General features: G+C 41.4%; 1 protein-coding gene across 30 annotated transcripts in view; it reads right to left on the bottom strand.

The window, feature by feature from the left end:
* The window catches only part of EPB41L3 (erythrocyte membrane protein band 4.1 like 3), an 878,261-nt gene that overhangs the window by 130,753 nt on the left and 727,686 nt on the right, over positions 1-19,822 (bottom strand). For 25 of the 30 annotated variants that reach the window (XM_086965494.1, XM_086965495.1, XM_086965488.1 and 22 more), the window contains exons 12-13: positions 14,611-14,828; positions 840-893 (exon numbers count right to left, since the gene is read on the bottom strand). In XM_086965494.1, the coding sequence (XP_086821620.1) occupies positions 840-893; positions 14,611-14,828 (272 nt within the window). The remainder of the gene's footprint in view (positions 1-839; positions 894-14,610; positions 14,829-19,822) is intronic. The other 5 variants (XM_086965496.1, XM_086965492.1, XM_086965482.1 and 2 more) reach the window with 1 other exon arrangement.

Here is a 19,822-nt window from a genome sequence, read left to right as displayed (position 1 = left end):
CTATTTGTTACCTTGTAGCGTCTGGTAGCATTGGGAGGATCTTCCTAGGCACCCTTATTAGGGAGAGACTGGTTCCAACCATTTTGTTGACTTGGCCTGGTGACCTATCAAAAAGGTTTCCTTGCAACTGAGCCAAAGCTGATATGCGTATGATAGCCTAAAATAAGGAAGGACCGCCAAAAATGGCTTGCAAATTAAGCTTCATCAATTATCCTATAGTGGGGTAAATTAAACAAGTACTTCATGCCACTTATTGTTCTATTCTGCCCTTTCTATTAACCATCAGGATATGCTGCATAGAGCATGTCTATGTCAATTCACATAAATGCACTCAGATAATTACTGTTGCTTGGCTTTCTGTTATCACCAAGATGCCTGGTCTTCATATACACAGACAAAGGTTATATTTCATTAAAAGCATTGAATGTCATCAAAATCTAAAAGCTGTCAGTGTGCACAGGCTTGGTCATACACAGGGGGTTATCTTGGGCTATAAACCAAGGAAACGAATTGCTTTTAATTACTAGCAAATTGACAGTATTCAGCAAGAACCTAGATCCCAATCTGGAATGTTACTAGTTTGTCTACTGAAGAATGGAACAGTTTGTTTTACATTTTTCACAGGCACCCGCAACCAGTATCACGCCATGAAGGGATGGTAAGATAATGCATGCACACACTACTGAGGGGGTATGGATTAAAATACAAGTCACAGACATGAAGTCTGCGAGATATCTGACACACAACCAAGTATCCTTAAGTCAAGGAAGGATGCAAGATGGCGGCAATGCAAACTCACTACCTTTCCTCACTAGACATACACTGGCCTTTGTACAAACCTCTGTGGCTGTGGTTTCACCGTCCGCTGCAGTATCTGTCCGTTCACTGTCAGTCTATTTGGTAACATAAGCAACCCAGTTTCCAAAAGGCAAGCAGTAATAAAGAACAAACCCATGTTGTCAGTGATATCATTTGCATCAAAAGCAGCTGAAACTAATGTTTATGAGTCTGTAAAGCTCTAATATTTTGCAAACCACAGACAGAGTCAAAAGCGAAATAAAAGTGAAAGCTACATCTATCAAACAGGACAGACTCGGAGGAAGACTCGGGACACAAACATGATGTTCCACTGGAAAGATGGTATTAGCCAAAAGCTGTGTTGAAAATAGCGATACTATTTCCGTAGTTATGTCCACTATTGGAATTGCCAGGTAGCTTTGTAAACAAATAGATTTATTTTTACCACCAACTATGTTCAACAGATCATAGCACGTGAAGATTCTCTTCGTGTTTTATTATTTTCTTTTTATCACTAATGTATATGTAATCCTTTAGGGGCAACACATATTAAATCAAATACATTTTGAGAGCTCCTATAACAGTCACCTGGCTTTCATCACCTCATTTGTTTAATCGATTTCATTTCCACTCAATTTTGTACTGTCAGGTTTGTCTGCATTACCAGCGAGTTCACAGAAGCACTAGTCCAATATGTGCTGATTGTTATGAATTGAATGCACGAAAATGCTTTGGTGTAGCTTTTGGAATAGCATAAATGACAATGTGCTAAGAATGAATGTTCATGCAAGCTTCTTTAAACAAAATATTAATTTTTGCTTTTTACAGAAACGTATTGCTCGGCAAACGTCATCTTCAACATTAATGACATGTAGCAGATATAATACATGCAAATGGGGGAAGCATGCCTAATATATCTATGTAGCCATTTGGTGGAAGGAAAATAAGAAACTTCCAGCACCTGATGTTACACAAGGCAGCACAAAATTGTCCTACTAAGCAAGGGACTTGTAACATACTATAAATAGGCGAACGTTTAATGTACACTATATTATATGCCTATTTGGTATGGGGAGTGACAAGATGCTTAGTGAATACCCACACCTGAGTTTAAATAAACATAGCGAGAATAGCAAGACTGAAATCCAACGTTTGCATTAATCTGCCAAACCAGTTGTAGCATAAGCTGTGCCCCCCCCCCCCCCGAGTAAGTTATTCAACACCGTAACTTATGCAGTGTGCATGTGTCTACTCCTCCTTTCCTTCACACGCCTGGGACATCCAGTTGGCCTGAGCGATGGGAGCGTGGCGCGGAAGTGATCCTCTCACATCACATTTATAAGCATGGCCCCAACCGACACCACCATGGCTGTGTTCGTGTCCCCACATAATGGTCCTCTCATCTGAGTACTTCATTTTCTGTCAAACTAAATGCAGTCAATGACTTTACCGGGTGCCTAAATCTTTTTCACTTGTGAAACTAGTGAAGATGTTTAGTTAAGTGAAGTACAGGGAATACCAGAGAGAATCAGAATCCAAAATCATAACCAGTGAGGTTTCATTTGGAATGAGCATAACTCAAAAATAATATCTGAATTTCTCCATGATTCAGAAGCTAGGGAAATGTGATGGGCCTGAGGGCTGAATCTTCACCGATATCCTCGAGAATCAATGACCCCAGGCCGAAAGAGGGGGCTTCTGGACACTAGAAATGAATCATGCTAAAATGGATGGTAAGATGGTGTAGAAGGACACACTGTTAGCGTCAGGGCAGTCTGCTCATCTGACGATCACACTCAGCATGGGAATTCAAAGAGGGGTTTTAGTTCATAATGAATCTCTCTCCAATAGGCCACCATTTCTAAACCACTCCATTGATTATTTGATTAAAAAACACATTCACTTATCATGCTTTGGGCCAAATAATGTCAGGGCCCCTTCAGCATGCCTATAAGGAACTCTCCTACAAAAGCATGAATGGACAGCAAGTATTTGTAGGATGGAATAGGGACAAATTCAGAGGGAAATAAAATTGCTAGCCCACAACAACTTAGATTGTTCTAGGTTGGATTACGATGCAAAACTTCTGTGGCGTTAGCATCGGTCAGAGGAACCATAGTTTTTCCCGCAGGTATTAGGCCAAGGCACTGTGGCTTATAAAAATGTATGCAGAAAGAAGAGAATCTCAGAGTTTAGTCCACCTCTCACTTGCCCCTATACCCCTGCACTCTGAGCCTCCTAACAGTCCCTAACTCTAACAGACATGCATAGAATTCAATCTTGGCAAAAATATGCTCACTCACACATTTCTGTTTCATGACAAAATCTCATAAATGCCAGCGGAACTAAGAGGCAAACTAGACAATGTATCAAGAGAGGGTTGTCTGTGAGACTCGTGTTCAGAGAGCGAAAACCTGACTTCTGGAGCATGAAGCAAGCTGTGTCCTTGCTGCAAAGAGAGTGACAGTCGCTGTTTGTGAAAAGCCTAAACATAAAAAAAGAAAGTTGCATGAAATTTGTGGGTAGACAGAAGAGGCCATATATTTGATTTCAATGGACAACCACAAGACTATTGAGGTGGTTAGCCAAAGTGGATGGTGGAGGATGTTTTGATTATGATACAGGACGTTTGCTAGGCTTCACTTGTTGTGCTGTGGTGATCCTGATAATCACAGAGATTAGATGCCTCAGGCGTATGAAGGAAGTTTGACTCAAGGCAGAAGTATCGGAGGAGCTTTCTTGACTGTTTTCCAGTCTAATAAAACGATTCCTTGTTTTGTAATGGAGACATACCGAGTTTTATCAGAAATAGTCACCATGTTTTAACTGGTACGGTGTGGAAGTGGTGTTGTATACAAACAACTCAGAGTTGAGTTCTCACTAAGCACTTTTGCTTTCAGCCAGCACTGAACGGTTTGAAAAAAACATATGATACATTTCTAAAACACTGCATTTAGTGTGAGTATGGTAAATGAATACAACACTGCAAAGCCGGTGATGTGGGCAACAAGTAATAAACACTACTGCAGAAATGAATCCCAAAACCACACAACGGTGCTGCAAATATATTGCTGCTATTATTATAATGAAGCAAAAATAGGAATACAATCTCAGAATATCCAATACCATCTAATGAAGAAAGTGTTTCTGGTGCCATTTTCAATGTGAAGCCATTATAATCTGGCCCACTGGAATTATGTGATTTATGCAGCTGTGGTGTTTTTTACGCATCATTTGCTGCATTTCCACACAATCCATCATCTACTCCATAATCTTCAAATGTTACCAAAAGATGGTTTCAAGCTTGATTGGATCAAAAGTTACTAAAAGCATGGCAACACATTTTGGCCGTGCAGTGGTAGGACGTCTGCAAAAGTTGACTTGTCCCCTTTCTGCTGCCTATTGTGTATTTAGGAGTTAAGCCTTAGCCCAGACACGGTCAACCTGTGTAAAATGACAACAAAAGGAAGCGCTGACACAAAATGTGCAACGTTACACCACATAATTTGCCTTTTCGTGCTGCATTATTCAGTCAACCCTGCCACATTTTGTTGTCCTTCCCTGCCGCATAATTCCAGTGGCCCTGATTATAACACAATCCTGTTCACTTAAAGTCTTGACACACAAACATCAGGAACTGCAATGAGAACTAGCACTAAAAGTTTGATTTCAACAAGTGCAGTTCCCATCTTTCCCTTTTTAAAAAAAGAGGTATCGAATGCTGCATTTTTGGCAAATACCATGCTATCAAAAGAATAGATTTCGAATTTTCAAATACATTAAAGCAAATATGTTTTTCAGTGTGAAAACTATTTTTTTAAAGTTTGATCGAGGCTAAAATGCTTAAAATATAGTTAGGTCTGCTGGCACTAATTGATAGGCAATGGGATTTAAAATACAAATTAAACTGCATACAGATGAATTCCAGGATCTTATTTTTTGGCGACTTCCAAAACTAACCGCTGCCATTTTATATTCAGATTAATGCAGACATGCCCGACAGTAGACCATGATAATGCACATGCACTGCATAGAACAAGAGGACCAGCTTGGATAAGTAACAAGATATGTGTACATTCTGCAATCGTGACGTGAGAGACTTAATGTTACAGAATGTGTCTCGCCCTTTAGCATTTACCAGTGACCACAACTATCATTGTTAAAACTTCACTTCAAAATACTGCTGGTAAAACTAACTACACACTTTTTGATTTATGGGAGTGCTAAACAAGCCGCTGAGTGTGCCTCTTTTTCATAAACTGCATTTCACAATGTTCTGAGTTGAGTTACAATGCGTCATGTATGATTTTGTTAAGCCGCAGTTGCAATATTTTGACTATGGAACTCTAATGCACCTAAAATAAAAATTCTGTACACTACTTGAATACTATAATAGGTAACTAGTCACTACAGCTGATATGTAGTTATTATAGTTATAGGTTCTGTTTGAAATCATTATCCTTAAGATTATTACAAAAACTTCATCTGGAACTACAAATCCACATTACTTTGCCAGAATTTGGAGAAGTTGTAACATGGGTACTTTTCTTCATTTTATGTGCTAGTGTAAATGCTTACAGGGGCAGCCACAAGTCTTTCAATGCTGACTTCACATCTGTAAGTCTTTCTCTTGATATTGGTGTTTGCCGAGGCTCGACTTCGAAAAGGTGGCACCCCCATGCCTACCCTGTTTGAGGTATCTGATACTGCCTTTTTCCTAACAACTCTTTGACAAGGATATTTTAACACCTTAGAAGCTACTTAACGCCTTGGACGCACATGACGAGCCGAGCTCGTCATGAGCCACGGTGCTTGTGTGCTCATGACGAGCTGAGCTTGTCATGACCGTTGGAATGCTCGCACGCTGGACTAATTCCCCTGCTGTGCGAGCGTTCTAAAGAAACGGGTGTGGTCATGACGAGCTCAGCTTGTCATGAGCACACGACCACCGTGGCTCATGACGAGCTGAGCTCGTCATGAGCACCAGGGCGCTGTGCGCGCCCCCCTCCCCCCAGCACAGCGGGGGAATAAGCCCCGCATGCAAGGGGTTAAAAGAATTAAGGTGTCCGGAGACGGCTGCTTGGCTCTTGAGTCCTGTTATGCCTAACTGAGACAAACATTGACAATGACTGACCTCTTCCTATCTGTGCTGCTGTCAGAGAAAAACAATATAAATGATCTAGTTATCTAAGACACTTTAAAGGCATTCCAGTGTCATGTGTATGCCCCTGAAAGTTCAACCTTAGGCAGCTGGCTGAATAAACAAAATCATCACAGCAGCCTGGAGGGCAAGCACTTTTTTGTGGAGGCACACAACTATTCGATTCCCAACCTCTGGTTGGAGCCAAAGCAGCTTTCTAGTGATGCTTACAGAATTGTCTGACGACAGATGCCCTGTCAAGCCACACCATAAAAAAGAGCATGCGTCTCACCACTGGCAGCAGAAGGGACAGAGGATGACTAACCAAAAAGAGCAAGAGGCATTTTCTCACCCCTCACATCACATGTTTTGCAAAGAAAAGGAGTCTTTGTCTTTAGAACTGTTGTTAGCCAGATGAATACGCATGTTAAACAGTAAGGATTTCAGATACTTTGCAATGAATACTGGAAATGTAACTATATTACTGGTGTGGGAGCCAAGCGTATCTTTGTTGTGCCTTGCAATTTTGAAATACAAGTGTTTAAATGAATGGAAACTTTATGCAACCATTCTGTTGTGTAATGCTTCTGCTGAATCTGACAGAAATGAAAGTGACAAGACACCACTGTTCATATATTTACTCCCTACTGGAACAGGGATATATAGTGCAATTAAGTTAGAAACATTTTGTTAAATCAGTACATTTTCTGGAAAGTAAACAGGCCTTGGCAAATTAAATCAGCATTACTACCAGAAAAGTAAAGATGATTTCATTTGTCGAAAACCACACCCCTTTCATTATTTTCTACATCAAGTTTCATTTTTTTAAATGCTGAGAGCATAATGGATCCAACAGTCTTGAACACATAAAGAGCAAGGCCATCCAGAAAATAACTTTATTTGCTGCGCACTTCAGCAACCCGTGAAGACACGTTGATGTAGAATCACTGAGACCACTCAACTAGAGTTCTGGCTGAGAAGTCCAATGAAGGTTTGGCCTCCTGGCTCCATCCTGCAAGTAAACTCACCAGTGGAGGTGTAAAAGATGCCTATAGAGCGATTGCCCAGGCCGCCCCCAAGCTCCTCCCCATAGAAAAGGAAAAAACTGCGTTGAGGGAAGGTGCAGATAGCGCTATGATGTGGCCCATCAACTGTGACTCCTAGTAGGAGACACAGGCAGGAACATTCTGACATTTTACAGGGACAGCAGGATGGGTTTAATGGAGTAACATATTCATCTGCTGAGATCTTTATGGACTTTGAAGGCAGTCAGTAGGAGAGCCAGTCATGTTGTTTGTTTTTGCCAATAACCCCACATTTTACACCACAATACTGGGTAGGATATATGCTACTCAAATCTTTTTAAGGAAAGTTCTAAACAAATATTAAAAAATAAACAGGAACTATGTTCTGGTGCCCATTTCGTAATTGTGAGGGTGCAGGAGGAGAAAAGCCACTGGTGTTACTGGCTTCTGTGGTACTCTATGTACTGAACAGTCATCACTTTTAGTGTTGTGGCAAATCCAGTCAATGTTGTGTGGCACCACCTGGCATCTACAAATGGCTATTGCTGAAACGTTTTCCGGAACAAGTTTAGAGGGTCCATGTATGAAATCGGCAGCACCCATCAGGTAATAATTTTGGAAAACCTTTGGAATCGATACAGATTTAAACTCATGTAGCACTGCAAATGTTGAGTTGCGAAATCACAGTAACAATAGATTACTTCGCAAGTGTGGCTTATCCACACACTTCTAGAAGTGGTAAGCACTGACCCAATGAAAGTGCTTTTTTGGTTAAAATGAGATTGAGGTAAATCTGTCTTCATTACAGGACTAATACATGCCAATTCCAATGGGTAGGGCTTACTCTTACAAAAAAATCCATCTTTTTATCAGTCATGGCCACAGGCTGTAATTTTCTCTACAACTGAGTTTAATAAACCTCTTCACTGGTGCATTTAATGAGTGTGTATGCGTCTCATGATGTATTTTTAGCACTCCCTCATGCACACTGCCTAATTGGAACAGCCCCAGTGTGTTAAACTGAGTACTTTGCCGCCATGTTGTCAGGTCTAAAATCACAATAATAGACAGTGTAGTTTCTGGGCCAATTGGTTTAATAAATTAGGTTACAGGACCCGCTTTGATGCTTTGGTGAAAACTACACTGTAGTGAGCTACTTCAAACTCATTTTCAATAAATGCTGTATTTGACCATATGGTGGTAACTGGTAAATGCATGGTTTTGAGACATAATCTTCATAAATGCACAGTGCTGTAGCTGACCAGTGTGCCAAGCTGCACCTCCCAAAGACAAACTCCAAAACTACCAGCAGACAGACTGAAATGAGGCTCTGAAAGTAGGGCCCGTATGGCAGCATTCTAACAGCAGTGAGGAACGAAGCACTGAACACAAGAAAGAGAGGTGTGTGTTCTATGCTGAGGTACACACCTCATCGTCTGAGCTGTCACTCAGGTCATTGTCAAGTGAGGCACTCAAGGAGGCCGCCTTGGGCTCCAGGTAGCAGAGGCACATTGCCAGAGGAAAGGAGAGAGTGAGGGCATATGGTACTGAGAAAGAGGCGGAGAGCAGAAAGAAAAATATGAACAGGAAGCAGGGGACGAGCGACGGGGAGCGGATTGGGAGATAATGCTGCAAGCTTTCAGGCAGGAAGTTGGTTTCAGTCACGTTGGGGAAGGAAAGGTAGCCGTCGTCATCAAGGAGGGAATTGAATGCATCAGGAAGATGCAAGGAGAAGGAAAACATGGTTCCGCCCTTGTGAACTTGTTGGGCACAGCTCATTGGCAGGTCTCGCTCGTCGGAGAGAACCATTCCTGCTCGCTCAGAGTCAAAGTCCGACTCGCAGCCCATTTGGTTAAAAAATGTTGATGGATCGCAGGGCATACATTTTTGATCATTCTCCTTGCATCTTCTACGCAACATGGTGGAAGATACCAACGGGCCTGAATGGGAGGAGGGGGAGGACTGAAATGAGGTGGTGCCAAATAAAGATGGAGGACAGAGGAAAGAGAACAGCAAATGAGGTGCAAAAGCAGAAGGACAAAAAGAAAAAGGTTATTAGTCAATAGGGCTGCAAATCTAAATCAATATCAAGGCATATTTTGCCAATAAAAAAAACTATGTTTTAAACATTTATATCCAAGCTTCCTTGCAAAAAACTGTAAGCCCCACATCCCTTAAAGTGCCTTAAAAACGTTTTGCAAAAACATTGATATTCCGAAAGCAAAGAGACCATGCAGTAAACATGCACACAGCAACCAAAAATTTAAAAATCCAAACTTTAATTGTAGAAATAAGATTTTAAATCGCATGCAACAGCAATATTAAGTATGGGACAAAAGAATTAGAAACGTCTTGTAAATAAATGTATGTCCCTTAGGTGGTTGTGCAATGGTTTCTTAACCCACATGGGGCAACGCCAAACTTTTGAATATGTTCTTTCCTGTATACTTTACAGCATTCAACCCCCCTTGCATTTTTATATTATCTAAAAGATTTTAGTCGCCTGTAGCAGTCTATTTTTGTAAAAAAAAATCTGGCATTATTCTTTCTTGGAAAGAGACATGGGTCACCATTTTCAAAGGTTTTTTGAGATTTAGTTTAACTTTGCTAGGTTGAAATCTCACTCCATATTTAAAGAATGCTAAATTTTGGGATTTTTCCCTCGCAAATGGTAGTTGCTCACATGGGGAATTCTGAGCGTATGGTGGAATTGCTGTTCCAACAAATCATGTGCTAGAGGTAGGATTGTGAAACTTCCTGCATGGGTCTAGCTACGAAATATGGTGAACATCTACAATCAATTTTACTTGATTAAATGAATTTTCCAGGTGGGAATTGGAAGGGAATTAACAAAAATTAATGGGAGTGGACGCAAAGGAGTTTCTAAATGGGTTGAAATATTTTACCGCTAGAGAAAAAAAAGAGCTTTTTCAAGTGCAAATTCACTTTCACTTCACATTTACTCATGAAGAAATGCACACCTGTTCTTATTCCTCGAATGTCAGTTACTTTCTAGGTAGGAAAATGCAACAGGTGTATATGTCACCATGGGGAATTCTTTGTGAATTTGCGAAAGAGGGAAATTTGCTCAAATATAGCATTAACTATAAGCAAGCACATGTCTAAATTGCAATTGGTGAACACTTGAATCTTTTACACAATGAATTTACAGACAGAAGCTAAGCAAACTACATTGTGACTCTATGAAGCATATTTTACTTGAAAGAAAACAACCAAGCAAATCTGACAGTGGGAGGCAGTGCATTGAAATAACAATCAAAAATATTAAAGCTTGCAAAATCAACTCCTTCAAATGCCTCCTGGTCAATTACCACGTAATGCTTCATTCTCAATCTTCCACTGCTCTGAATTTCGAATTTTCAAAAACAGAAGACGAAAAAACAAAAATCATCACAGTAGAAAAACAGTCACACAATATCACGTGGAATCTGGAAGGAGCTCCTGGGCACTGTCAGATACTGAAGAAGCTGATTGGACATTCCAAATTCACAAGGATTTGTTAAGTAGTAGTTACCCATTTAATAATCCTGATACTTCCAGGGACATCTTTTCTCTAAACAAAAGAGATGGACTTTGAGTTCTCTGTAGACGACGTAGAGCACTTCCTGATTACATTCTCCCTCACCTTCTATAGATTAATAACCAAAGGCCAAGTTGGGAGAACAAAACAACTGATAAGAGATTTTAAATGCGCTTATTAAGGCTCTATTTCAGGCATAATGTCCTCAACCCTCCTAGATATACTAACCAAACTAGGAAGTCCCAGAAAGACCTTATAAGACCCAAAGCAGAAATGCAAGTCCTCGGTACAGTGGCTCGCAATGCTCATTAACAAGGTTAGAAAAGTCCTCTGAACAGTGGAATGGTGCTGCCACCAAAACTTGTAAAAAATATAATAAAAAGAATAATTAATACGAACATAATCACACAAAATGAAAAAGTGGCCAAAATACTACTCAAACAACCAACTGAACCCAGTGTCAGTTCCTTGCCTAATCATCATCCTTATATATACTGCAAAAACAGTGCTATGTTCTTCAAAGAGAAAGTAGACAAGATTGAGCTATCGTTCAAACAGATTCCGATTACCATTGGATACTTAAAACCTATTCTGAAAACTGAATCCACCTGGTCTAAATTCAGCATAGAATTAAAATCTGAAATTACACACATTTTTTTGAAAAAGACAGGAGCTGATGCTAAATGTGTTAATAACTTGAGACTGTTGTTTAACCAGCCATCCCTGTCCAATGTCCTGGAAAGCTGCTTTGAGAACCACCTCAAACTAGTTATAGCTAAAACAAACTCTGCAGAGACTTCCAATCCTCTATCTATCTGACCTGCAGGAAACAGATGGCAAAGCTTCAAATTATAGATGTGAACTCCTAATCCTTGATAAAGGATATTTTTGCCAGCTCACCCTTTTAGAGTCCTATGTGGCTTCCGACACAGACAACCACTCCAGGCTCAAAAAGATCTTTAATGAGAGAATTGAATTTCTATTTCTGAGGGGTGGTCTAAAGAAGACTTAATATTGTCTGGATAACCAGTGTTAGTCCATCAAAATACTGAATTCCTGTTCCAGCACCCCTCTCTAAAACAGGGAGTACTTAAAGATTCCATACTCTCACCTTCTTGCTTCAGTCTATACATCGAACCACTAGGTTTTTCTCTACAAAAATGTAAAATCAACAACCCCTTGTATGCAGATGACAAACAGCTGTACTTAAAGGTGGGATCCCCTGAAGATATTACCTTTCTTGTTTAGATTCTGGTTAAAATTCAGTCATGGATGATCCACCACCACCTCAAACAAAACCGCTTGGGAAAAAAATTTGAATTTGTTTCTCCCCCAAATATGCAACCCTGTACAATCGTATGCCAAAGGTATCATATAACATTAAATTGTCTCACTTCCTTCACTGAGTGAGCAAAATTCTAGGGCTTTGTGCCTATTAAAAATAAACTGCACCCCAAAAGGAGCACAATTATAAATAAGAATGCGGAGTGGAATTAAAATTGACAGTGGAGATTTTTAACAAGCTGTCCAATCCTCAGTCTTGTCAAGATTAGATTACCACAGTTGCTTGCTTACTAGAATGCCAAAGTTATATTTTGCTTTCTTAAAGTGGCTCTACATGCTACAATGAGATTGGTCTTGAAGTTGTGGAAATATGAGGCTATCACACAATTCTGATCTCCAGGAACTGGCTTCCGATTTAAGATAGATTTACCCTGAAACTAGCTTGCATTACCTATTAAACAGTATGCTCAGAGACCTTAACTCCCTAAAATTGGTTTTCTAAAGTAGACTTTGCCAACTTAACAGCTCAATCACACTTATACTTCAAACCTTAGTCTGCAGAAAGAAATGGCCCCTAAACACTCCTTCTCAGGAACTGCTCCTATGCTGCGGACATCTATCTCTCCCGCTATCAGAACGATTTTCTCTCACAAAAGCTTCAAGAGTGAAACAAAAGAGCGACTTTTCCAACAATACTTCCTTAGTTGATGTACATCTGCTTAGCAAGCAAGAGACTAACGGAGATCTTTCAGACTTTGTCACCTTTTAAAGAATGCTACCAGCAGGCGGTATCAAGTCCTGTCCCTGTCAATGATCCACATAATTGGAGGATTCCTTTTCCAAAGGCAGTCCATGGTTAACTAGCCAGAGCCAAGGCAAAAATCGTGGCATCTAGTAAATCAATGCAAACACAAGGAGATGATGGACGGAAACTTTTCAAACACTCACTCCCAGTCACAAATCTGGGTTGAATCCATCTTCATTCTCTAGCTCACTTAACCACCACACTTCAGACCCAGTTTATGCAAATAAGTCTTGACCATGTACCTGATGGGAACAGTCCAGCCCGAACTGCCAATTCAGGTCTTCCCTGGACCGGAATCAAGAATCCTGGGACCAGTTTCGAAGTAACATACCTCATCAGCCAGGCTGGCTTGAATCCAGTGGCAAAGTGAGCAAGGGACCCACATCTGGGCATACCCTGCCAACTTAGGCCGAACAAAGCAAACACAAGGAGATGATGGACGGAGCGCTAAAACTTTTCAGACACTCACCCTCAGTCACAAATGTGGGCTGACACCTTCATTGTTCTTTAGCTCACTTCTCTACCCCAGTTTAGAGATTGAGCGCTCCATCCATCATCTCCTTGTATTGCTTAAATTGATAGGCAGCCACGTGGACAACTTAACATGCATTTTATATTAACTACTTAGGATTCAAGTTCAATAAAGAAAGGCTAGCTATTCTTGTTGCGCTTCCTCTCAAAGAGTCAAGAAATAATAGGAAAAAAATGACTTTGAATTCAGCCTTGCATAATAGAAAGTGTTTAAGGGAAAACTTTGAAAAATATTTGTTGTCACAAATTCTCACAGGCTATTGGATGCAACACTGTTTTAACCCATCCTATAAAGGGGGTGAGTATTTTTCCAGCTTACTAGAAGAGCAGAGAACTGTAGTAAGGGACATTTATAAACTTAAACCGGACACTTTTACAATACACAGTATTGGTGAGATTGTATGTCAGAATATTGTCAGCATTAATATCCTCTGAGAGAAATATCATGTTATAAATATTGTTTACAAAAATATTGTTCCATTGGCTACTAGTTGTTCAGTTTGTATCATTAACTCGAATAGAGAAATATTTTAGTACAGAAGAGACATGGCACACAATACTTAAGTCAAGTGATATTTTGGATATGATGTTCTGGTCACATATCACTAGGCTAGAAGTCACTAACCGAAACATGCCGTCAAAGGGTGACTGGGATTCCAGACTGCATTGAAATCCTCAGAAAAGGCTTGAAAGGCACAACTGCACGTCTGACAGCACCACGGAGCCACACTAATGGCTGACTGTCTGCAACAAAAGTGTACATGGCATAACACATGCACAGGTACCTTTGCTGGACACTGGGTGGCTACTCCACAGAAGTGACCAGATGTTTCGGACTTTCCTTTGAGTAAAGAAAAGTATTTTCTGATGAAATCAACGAAAATTAAGCTAAACCAATCGCTGGTTAAAATGGATTAAATTGAAAAAGCAAAACTATTTTTCACAATACTGTGACAAGACAGAATCGCAATTTCTGAACTGTGCTAAAAAAAATCCTGTTGGAACGTAGATGGCTCAGGGTGGTCCAGCTTTGCCCTCGTGCCCTTCATTTGAAAACAAGCACATGCACACACACAACCTTCCCGATCGGTACCCCATACCTACAAAAAAGACTCGATTGATATTATATTTCTAACTATTAAACGTAATATAATAGTATTTTACAATCAAGATGGCACCTTTCACAATACAAATGAAAACAGCTGCCTTGCAGAAACACACCCCATTCATTGTTGCTTTCATATCTTGTGCAAACAGAATTGCATGCAGTAACACCAATGTGCATGCAGTTTCCTTCCGATACAATGAAATACTGGAAAAGAAAGGTCACAGAATAAAGAAAACAATGTACATATAGCATGCCAGTCCACGAGTGCATGCATCGTTCTGACGAGTACCTTAACACCCAAGGCAGCGCGTCACTCCTTTTCTCCTCTGCCCCGCCCATTATGCACCCCAATTAAAAGAGGAACCCGCGACGATGTACCTTGGTGTCAGGCCGGGATGCTGGGACTGGAATGGGCGTCTCTTTTCTGCTCGGCTCCTCTTCCTCGTCTCTTTCCTCCTCCGCTTTCTTCTCTGGAGTCACAGTGGTGATCAAGTTGGTTTGAGAGATGCCCTTTGTTGTGCTGTACGGGCCAGTGCCAACCTCTGCAGCAGACACAGAATCCTTCATGTACATGTCATGGTTTTCATTCACGGAGGCTAAAAGCAAAGACAGTCAGTCAACAAAAGCGGCGAACGGGCTGTCTCACGTCAAACTCTGCAGGCGCAGCAACACAGCATTTAGCTCTGCTATTCGCAGCGCGGATGAAACAACAAAACAGAACGTACAACCTGCGACAGGGCATACAGAGTGTGTTAAGTTATATAAACCTATGTGCTGCAACATAAAGAGCTGAGGGACAGCTGCATACATTTGGCACAGAAACCTACATGACATTATGGGTGCTGCTCAGTACTTCATTTGTAAAATATTAAGTGCCAGGGCTCTGACCAGGAGGCCACTGCAGCTTGCACCACCCATCGCCCTTGTCATCGCTGCCAAAACAACTACTAACCATCTCTCTCGCATGTAAATGCGACAGTGTTGACAATTAGGTGCCGGTGCAGAGCACTGGCCAATGAAGTGCCGGTGCTGACCACCGGAAAGCACAGGCTGAAATTTAGCACTGGTGCTGCTTAACACGTAGAAGTGCCCGAGTGATTAACAGTGAACCCTATAATCAGTGTAGCAAAGACACGTTATAACAAATAGCTTGTGCAACAAAATATTCCAAAGCCTGCGAGGTGCATGGGGTACATTGCCTGAAATTGGACCTCATTTTCAGATAGCTGATAAAAGATTTGTGTTCCTTAAAAAGAAAACCCACCTGACCCCTGTACTGCATATCCTAAGTAAGCCCCTCTGCCCTATGTGCCTTACTCCTTACCTAATGCTACAGGTCTAGGCACCCCCACTGGTCTCACAGTTTTAAAATCATATTCACAGGCAATTATAAGCAAATTATATCCCACATATCCTGAGGCGAGAAAGAAGGCAATGCTGAGATAGAACGTTACCTACTAGTAAATGCGTCACACCCTTCATACATTTGGGTTGCACTGAGCACAATTGATTCAAAAGAAGACAATACTTTGGGCACTATTTTTTAGCAGTTGTGTCTACCCAATGGGCTTACCCCTTGGATGCACACCCTCTTTCCTGCAAGTAAAATGTAAACCAAGTGAAATGTAAACCAAGCTTGTTTTGGGGTTTACCGACTATGGGGCCGATTACAATGCGGTCCGGAAAGGCTCTGTATAGGATTTGGTGAATACGATTCGGAACCTATCTTTCCGACCAAATCGGGCACATTTCCTAACGACCGATCACAATGCAAGGAAACCGTTCGGGCTGTCCAAATCGGTTCTGAGTGGTATTCGGACAATCCAAGTAGTTCGGAGCCGAATCGTACAGCCCTATAGACACGGTTTCCGAATGAGCGATTACGATGACCGATTCGGGCAGCCGTTCTGATTTGGTCTCCCGACACAAAATGGCTGTTGGAATCTGCCTTTGGGGGCACGTAGCAGGCCCCCTTTCACCCATAGGCCTCCGGGTGGAGCCCGTTGGGGTACCCATGGGACCCCTCTTTATCACCATGCAAAGTGTAGCATGCACCATGGGGTGCCCGTCACAGGGTGCATGGTTTTCCCCAACAACCCTTTTTTCAATGGGAGCCTGTGTTCTCATTCAGAACACAGGCTCCCATTGAAGTCAATGGGAGTCTGACCGAACGATGTACAGAAGCATCTTAATCGGTCAGTCAAACTGGCAGAACCCGATTCGTAAACAATTACAAAAAGATTTGGTCGGAAGAGTTTCCTAACGAGATTGTAATTGGCCCCTATGTGTGTCTTTGAATCAAAACTGATAGAACAGGTACCTACTGGCAGGATAAAATGAAATGTACACATCTTCAACTCTTTGAAAATGTTCTTTAACCCCTTCGCTGCTCATGACGAGCTCAGCTCGTCATGCAGTACACTGGTCGTGTTCTTATGACGAGCTGAGCTCGTCATGAACAATTGGGATCATGCATATGCAGCACAGGAGGGGAAAACCTCTAGCAGCCAAGGTGTTAAGAAAACAAGTAGTGAGGGGACCAAAGTGTCTCATGATCATCCATAAAGTCTGTCTCACTCAGATCTTATTGTTCGCTTGTCGCCTTTCCACAAAACATTGTTCGTATCTTAGAATTTCTTTTTTAGGCTGCCCCTGGACCACTATTTTTTCCCACTCTTGTGAATATGTTTCAACCTCGCTTTGCTCTGAGGAAGACTTCCCGTACTAAGGAATACACTAATTCCAGTTGAAAACACAATGAACAAACATATGAATTTTACCGGTAGTGTCAGAAAGAATGAATGGTAGTGAATGTAAGCTATCTCTAAATCAACTGCACTGTTGATTTGCACATGCAAGTAATCACGGATTACCCACTTAGTTGTTTAGGGCTTTCTCGGCAGAACGTTACCCCTCTATTTGGAATTTTATCATAATCTGATCTCAGCCCTCATAACTGGTTTTCCTCTAAAGTTATCCAGAATAAAATGTTGGCGCTTCTTCCAGATTTAGGAATTGTAATAATATCCAGTTTTTCTAAATTTACTTTAAACCTGTACGAGAACATCAGCAAAAAACATGTTTTTATCTGTTTTCCCAAAGTGTCAAAAATTATTTACATATTTTTCAGAAGAGAAGGTAAACAGTAACAAAATTCCTTGCTAAAGAGAACATCTCTTTAAAACCAGTCAAGTAAAATTTTCTAATAAAAGGTTTATCAAAGTAGTGTAATGCTACAATCCTCAGATTCTCTACCTAATAAGGATTTAACACTTCCAGAGTTTGTTTGAAAACACACAATAGCCATATGCAACAAGTTAGCCATGTCTCTGAACCTTTTCTTGAGTTCCTACCATGTTTTACTTGCTACTGAAAACTAAAATGAATAAACTTTTTTGAAAATTCACACAATAATCAAGTTCAAAGATTAGTTAGCAGCCCTAATCTCCCCAAAATGCACATGATTCATGATAAAATGTGAGTGTGACTAGCTGTTTTTTTACCCACAATTTTTTGTTGACCATCACAAGGGTCTACAATGCCTGAATTTCCCAAAAATCAAATACACACGCTTCCCTTACCCATGACACTGCAAATGTCACAATTGTGTCAGAAACACAGAAATTCACTACACCCCACCAATCACTAGTTTTTGCACTTCTCCCGATAAAATGATGCCACAAGTGTGAATTGGAATAACAAACAGGAGAGGAAACGGCCACAGCAACTGAAATGTCAAATACGTTTTGGGCGCTAGTTTTTACAGAAATTTGGTAAGTTGGTTCCAGTTTTTTTTTACCTACAGAACCCAGGCAATGTAAAAAACCTATGAACCCCCAAACCTTTTAATACAAGAGACCTAGTGGAATCGTAGGAAGTGTGGATTGCTGTGCATACTTTTTTACCCAGGCTTTGCTTTCGGTAATATTCTAGAAGGCTACAATAAAGCATGAAAATATAGATTTTCCGAATTACTCAGGAAAGGCTCCTCCGTTTGAGCAGAGGAGAGTCGCCCTACAGGCCAGAGCTGAAAAATAAAATCACCATTTTATTTTTCAGCAACTGACCCGTCTTGAACTGAGTGACAGGACGAGGCGGAGCCAGTGCTGCCGAGTGGCAGCAGGGAACTGTGTACAAAGAGTACTTTCAAATGCGCATGTCTGTTTGGACGTCCTTCTTGGGACGGCCAGCCAGATGTGCATTTTTAAGTTCTCTTACCTAGCTGTCAGACAGCTAGGTTAGAGAAAGCAAAGGCCTCCAGCGCTCTTAGGAGCTCTGAGAGAGGCCTCTCTCTCCAATCCTGATGTGTCTCTCATGCTGAGAGACGTGCCAGGATTTAGGAGTGTAGTTTCCTGGGTCCAGCGTTGGAGGCGGAGCCTGCCTGGAAGAGAGATGACCAGTGGAGGATGTTGCGTCGCGCATCAAGGTAAGTGCTTATTTTATTTATTTTTTATTTTGCGTCCCACCCTTCCCCTGCGCAGCACCACCCTCAGTACATGGCAGCCACCACTGGAATTACTGCACTATAGTCAACTCAAAACCACCAGAAATCCATAAGAAACAACAAATCTTATATCACCTACATCAACAAATACTCTTAGTGAAAATGTCCCACATGTACAGGAGCAAGTCAGCCACAAGGCAGAAGGGGAAATCAGAACTGCATTTTTAAACACCATTAGCACCACATTCATGTAGGTGCTCACCCTCAGGTATGCAACAGGAAGAGCTCTGCATTCAGAGAAACCTGGAAAACATCTGTAAAATATGAGTGCGGGAAACCAGGGTGAGGTAATTAGCAATGGCCTTACAGAATGTTCGATTAAAAATGCACTTGAGGCAGATTTAGTGAAAATTCTACTATACTGAATTATAAACACACACAACCTACCAGATTTAAAGTGCTTTCAACACTAGGGGCCGATTATGATCGCGGACGGACTTGCGTCCGTTCGCGATCACTGAGGAGGAGGGAACGACCGCATGGGCTCCGGCGTTCCCTCCTGTGCGATTCGGATGTGACCGCCACCCTGGGTGAAGCTCTTTGCGGCAATCTATGCTGAGAAAAATGAGGGGGAGTGTTCCTCTGTGAAGTCGTCCCAAGAAGGTTCTAGTTGCCTTGACACAGCGTAGTTGGAGCTGAGTCTAGAGGAAGTGAGAACCGCTCTTATAGGTGGAAGGAAAGGTAAAGCGCCAGGGCCTGATGGGTAACCCTTGGATATGTTTAGGCTGAATATTGACTTTTGGGCTCCACTCATCACAAATGTTTTAAAACCTGTTGTAAAACAGGGTTCACCCCCCCCCCCCCCCCTCTTTAGGGCATCAGTCAGTAAATGCACCCATCTTTAAGAAAGGTAAATGCCGCATAAACCTCCCAAAAAAGGAGGAAGCAGCAGATTGTTGCAACAATCTAGCAGAATACTTTCATCAAACAATTCAGTTGATGTGCCTGTTTTTTCCTTCCCATCTGTCTGAGTCTACAGATCTCAGCACTAGAAGTTTACATCTTGAAATACAGTGCTCTCTAGAAGAGTTTCCTTTGTTAGATGCAGACTTCCTGGATACCCTTATTTCTAGAGTAATATCTGGC

The sequence above is a fragment of the Lissotriton vulgaris genome, chromosome 4_1 (genome assembly GCF_964263255.1).
Source record: "Lissotriton vulgaris chromosome 4_1, aLisVul1.2, whole genome shotgun sequence".
Classification (NCBI taxonomy): domain Eukaryota; kingdom Metazoa; phylum Chordata; class Amphibia; order Caudata; family Salamandridae; genus Lissotriton; species Lissotriton vulgaris.
The sequence above is the reverse complement of the archived record's forward strand: the minus strand, read 5'-3'. Positions and strand labels throughout refer to the sequence as shown.